The sequence below is a fragment of the Rousettus aegyptiacus genome, unplaced genomic scaffold (assembly GCF_014176215.1).
Source record: "Rousettus aegyptiacus isolate mRouAeg1 unplaced genomic scaffold, mRouAeg1.p scaffold_m13_p_13, whole genome shotgun sequence".
Lineage (NCBI taxonomy): Eukaryota > Metazoa > Chordata > Mammalia > Chiroptera > Pteropodidae > Rousettus > Rousettus aegyptiacus.
In genome coordinates, this window is record NW_023416288.1 from 66,281,099 (window position 1) to 66,286,422 (window position 5,324).

General features: G+C 46.5%; 1 protein-coding gene across 1 annotated transcript; it reads left to right on the top strand.

The window, feature by feature from the left end:
- The first annotated feature begins 1,506 nt into the window (after positions 1 to 1,506).
- Positions 1,507 to 5,041, top strand: TMEM229A (transmembrane protein 229A). Its single transcript, XM_016125148.2, has one exon. It carries the CDS (start codon positions 1,518 to 1,520, stop codon positions 2,628 to 2,630), a length of 1,113 nt encoding a protein of 370 aa, XP_015980634.2. The 5' UTR covers positions 1,507 to 1,517; the 3' UTR covers positions 2,631 to 5,041.
- Positions 5,042 to 5,324: the final 283 nt, after the last annotated feature.

Sequence of the window (5,324 nt, forward strand, 5' to 3'; positions counted from 1 at the left end):
GTTGATATCATCTTAACAATTTTCTTCTCACCACACTCTTATTTCTCTCTTATCTAATTCACAGACAATTTAGCAACCACAGATTGTAACATAAGGGGTTGAAATAAGTAACAGGAGGAGGTTGCTGTATAAATGGAGGAACTGTCTCAGAAAATGTATTCTCCAGAAGAAAAAAAAATTTCTCAGAAGGCCATCTATCAAGGGAACATCTAATCTACTTATCTAGGAACAGATTATAATTGTTATCTAGTTTCTGCCTAGACAAGACTTTTTTTTTTTTATGTGAGGGGGGCAGTAATCAGTATAATAATTTACATCTAAGATTCTTTCCAATTCCAAGCCTGATTCACGAATGGAGAAAAATAGCGGAGCCCAACACACAAAATTCTGGATCCCTCTACCCATCTCACCTCAAAAAAATCCTCGCCCTTTTTTTCACCCTCCATTTCTGTGATGACCTACTTGTGCAAGGAGAAAACGCAGCACTGGGCGGTGCCAGTGTAAGCCAAGGCAGCCAGAGCAATGCCAGACCCAAATGGCTTCAAATCATTGCATAAATTCTGAGAGACCTCGATCTCTGTCCTTGGCCCAGAGTAAACTAACCGAGGAAAGCAGACTGGCCAGGGAGAGAGATTGAAAAAGCGGGCCAGGCCCCGCGGCAACATTTCATTTGCAGGGGAACTCTGGGGTGGGCAGGCTTGTAGTCTAGAGTTTATTCTCTGTGGCTGGGACACAGTTGGCTTTGAATAAGGGCATTAAATAAACATGCAGCACTATATTTTGGTCTCAGGTCGGGCCCCTGGTCTGTGACACTCGACTATTCGTCTCCACTGGCCAGGTGCTAGTCCTGGTTTCGGTGACACAGGGAGTGCCCGTTAGCTCACAGTCACACCTGTTAGGTGTTCTCCGCTCGGTGCCACCGGCCCAGTGAACGCCTCGCGTCCGGGAGCGGACCCGGGTGCAGTGCCCGGGAAAGACGCAGAGATTCCGAGCCTGGCCTTTTCCAGTGGACCCGGAGGGAGTCCGCGCCAAGGACTGGGGCGGGGAGGGACGCCTGCAAAGGCGGGAGAGGTCGAGACTGGAGAAGTGTGGTATGGGGAGGGCAGGGAGAAGGGGCGTCGCTGCTCGCGTTACGCTTGAAGAGCTTACAGCAGAGGCGGCGGGGCTGAGCCGCGGAGATGGGGTTTGCACCAGCCTCGGCATTCCTCCTCGCAGCCCCGGCTTGTTAGGCCGTGTAGGGTGAGCGCGGGAGCGGGCCAGCGGCACCTCCCCCCGGACTGGAGGGGAGGGCGGGACGGGGCCGCGGCGGGGGGACTCCGTGAGCCCGGCGGCCGCGCGTTCCCGGAGCGCACCAGCTCCCGCTGCCGCCGGGCCGCGTCCAGGACGGAGCTCCCCGCGCGCCCCCCGGGGGCTGGCAGCGGCTGGGAGGCGGCGCGGGGCTAGGCCCCTGCACCCCGCGGCTCCGCGCTCCCGGCGGCGGCGGCGCGGGCTCGGGCGCCGGGGCAGCATCGGAGCTCATGGCGGGCAGCGACGCGGACCGCCAGGGTCCAGCGCGGAGGGGCGGCGCGACGCGGAGTCTGGGGGCCTCCGGAGGACTGGGAGGGGAGGCTGCGCCCAGCCGCCCCGAGCCTCTGTCCGCTGCCCAGGCGCGGGCCGAGGGCGCCGCGCTGCCCGCCTGGATGCGCCTCTACTTCTACGGGATGCACGGGATCACCCTGGACGTGCTCGTGTCCTGCGCGCAGCGCTTCGCTCGCAGTCCGGACCGCCGGATGCTGGGCTTCTCGTCGCCCTACAGCTGCCTCCTGCACTCGCTCACCCACTTCGCCCTGGAGAAGGTCTACCTACAGCAGTGGCGCTGCCCTAGCGCCTTCGTCTTCAATTTCCTCCTCTACCCCTCGGCGCACGTGGGGCTGCAGACCCTGGCGGGCCAGGTTCTGCTGCTCAGCCTGGGAGGCGGGCGGGCCGGCGCGGTGGCGCCGGGGGCGCTGGACCTGGCGCTGCAGTACATGCTGGCGCTCTACCACTCGCAAGTGTTCCTGAAGCGCTTCCTGTGCTTGCAGTACCGGCCGCAGCGGCAGCAGCAGCAACAACTGGGCGCGTCCCCCGCCCCTCCCGGAGCCCGAGTCCCTGCGGCGGCGGGTGCCCGGCAGCGGCGACCCCGTGACCCAAGGAGCACCCAAGGATCCCCCAGCCAGGGGCTACCGGACCTGCTCCGCTTTCTTTTCTTCGGAATGCACGGCTTTTTGGATGAGATCTTCTTCACCTTTTTCTTTAACGTGCTGAGGCTGGGGCACGGGGCAACCAGCGGCCATACATCGCTCTGGTCCTTCTTTATGTATGGCAGCTGCAGTTTCGTGGTGGAAAAGCTCTACTTCCACTTATACTGTAGATGCGGCTGGGGCACCTGGAAGCGGGTGCCTATCTACGTGATCTTCATCTACGTGTGGGAATTGTCCTGGGGTCTGGGACTCCGCATGTGCAGCGCTTGTTCCTGGGACTATTCTCACTACCCGCTCAATTTCATGGGTCTCATCACTCTGATGTATTTACCTGGTTGGATATTCCTTAGTGTGTACCAGGACCTACTTTCCAACGCGTTGTGGCGGGTGCAGTACAGACCAACTAACTAAGACAAAAAAAAAAAAAAAAAAAAAAAAAAAAGCCTCTGGATTCCCACGAGCGAATGCGATTTATTTTTACAAGTTTAAAAGAGTGAGGTTTTTTTAGCCTTTTAATTTTTATACATTTTACTAAACTCTTCCAACATGTTTTATTCGATATTTTAGTTTTTCTGACAATTCGAAACCTATGCATAGTACAGTACTTTGAAACATAACTCAAAATATTAAACTCATCAATATTTTAAAACCCAAACAGCAAAACCGTTATACCTTAACATTGTAAAGCTGTAGTATTCACTTATTTGGGTGTTGGTGGGTGATAGCTACTAAATTTTTTCCTTTTTTTTTTTTTAAGAGAGACCTGTGATTTTTACAAGATTAGGGACATTTTCTGAATTAATGATGCACTTATTTTCTTTTTAATTTCGCTTTAATTCCTTGCCATATTTATCAGTGATTGCTGAAACTCAGTGTCTTGTACCCCTGGGACTACAGTCATTAGCTCTTCAAGTGCCTCCGTCAAGCACACAAGTGAAAAGAAACTAACGAATGTGAAAATACAGTCTATGAAATGATTTTTAAATAAATCTTTTCTAGCAATTCCAACAGGTGACACTGTGTTAAGATATTTGATCTCCATCCTGGAAATGATTGCTTTCCAACATGACTTAGCCTTAAACACCAAGTGTGTTAACGTTGATCAGATCCTGTGTTATCTATGGCTGAAATTTTTGTTACTGTACACTAATGTAAAATGTCTACCTTACATTCCCAAGGGCCAAGTGAAATTTTACCACCCTCAATAGTGTTATATCCACAAGGACTTTTTCTACATGGAGTTTCAAGAGTAGAAACAGTTCCTTGGAATAAAATGAACCTGAATGTCACCCTAATTGCATTACACCTAATTGTTTTCTGTAAATACAGATGAGTGTTTTCAGTGCATTTCTGCCATGGCTCACTTGTAAACATTTTTCTTTTTCCTTCTGGGGGCCCGCACAGAGTTCTTGGACCACACCTGATTTATAATGTGCATTATAGATCTATGATAGCTTTTTGGTGACTCATTATTAATGTCTAGAAGTTCCAAAGTTAAATAAGATGATGTAAACCATTTAAAGAAATCATGCCTAATCATTAATAATGTACTTTAAGGTTGTTTGCTATTTTTATTATATTGAAAAAAACAAGTTGAACTGAGTGTGGCTCAACCAAGAATGACTAATGCCTTTTCAATTTTCATTACAAAGATAATTAGGAAAACTTAAAGTGTGCAGAAATGAATAGTTTCTTATTCAAATTATTAGCTTGCCTGTGCTATAAAAGAGGACTTTCTGTTCTCAAAAAAATGTTTGCTATGGCAGTAAAAATGAATATGTATTTAGACTTGGTTAAGTCAGATGTAATCGTGAGACTGGTATATTATTTTATTCCACTATCTGAGGTTGTGAGCTAAATTATAAGTAATGCTATAAAATCAACCCCACCTGTAAAATGGATCATATCAAACTGATTTTTTTTAGCCAGTCAAAGCTGTACAGAAATTCTTAAAATTAAGCCAAATATTTGCAGAGAGTAAAAGTGTCACTTTATGACACATGGTCACAGGTGAAAGATTTCTGAAAACCCTGGGGAGAAAAAACTGTAAGTATAGATACTGAAGTTAGGCAGATGCTGAACAAAATATTTATAATTCAAACCTAACACATGAACATGAGTCTGAGGTAAGTGTGGCACCACTCCACATCACACATTCCTGCGAATACTTCACCAAATCCATGACTTTTGAAATACTTGCTACATGGACATATGTACCCATGTTCTTCATATGCTGCCCTTCAGCCTCAGTTACCTGTTTACCAGCATTCTCAAGGTCTGAAATCTGTCAGGAAGTGGAAAAGCCTGTGATCGTTTGTTTTGCTTCTAATAGTTCAAGGAAAGATCAAGGTTTGTTCAATTCATTCAAGAAATAGTAACCGAACACCTTCTATTTGACTGGTCTGAACTCTGCAGATAAAATAGTGACCCACTGCAAACAAAATCTCTGTCCTTATAAAGCTCGCATTCCTGCGTTTTGATTTATGAAATTGTATTTATTTGCAAGGCTACCGTCTTAATAATAGGCTATGAGAGGCAGTTTCTATGATGGCTCTCATCTGGCCTGTCCCTAGAATCTCAATCTATCATCTCTAAAACAAAAGCCCATTAAAGAGTCCCTCTGCTAGTTCTACAAAGAGCTTGTTGATATGTATTCAGAAAGTAATTATCCTGTCTATTAACTCAGCACCTTGCTTGAGGGGTTCTCATTCTGTCTTTACTAGACTTCTTACAAAGTGATGTTTTGAACTTTCAAAGACAAAGAAGAGAAAGTAAAGAACCATCTTATCAATCAGTTTTGTTGCTCATTAGTGGTTGATGTAGAAATGATAAAGTATTATACTAAGAGTTAATATATGAGTGGCACCACCTTCCAGGAACTACTCTATTACATGTATCTAAAATCTTAAATATATGTATATATTCAAATATATCTTAATCAATATATCTTAGGTATATATAATCTTAAGTAAATATCCATATCAATATATCTCATAAGGTAATACATATCACATATGATATGTATATATACACATATATGTACCTACACACACATTTACTTAAACCTCTAACAACTCCTTTCGTAGATGAGGGCAGGGAAACTGA

Coding starts and splice junctions, on each gene's coding strand:
- TMEM229A (XM_016125148.2), top strand. CDS start 1,518: ATGGCGGGCAGCGACGCGGACCGCCAGGGTCCAGCGCGGAGGGGCGGC.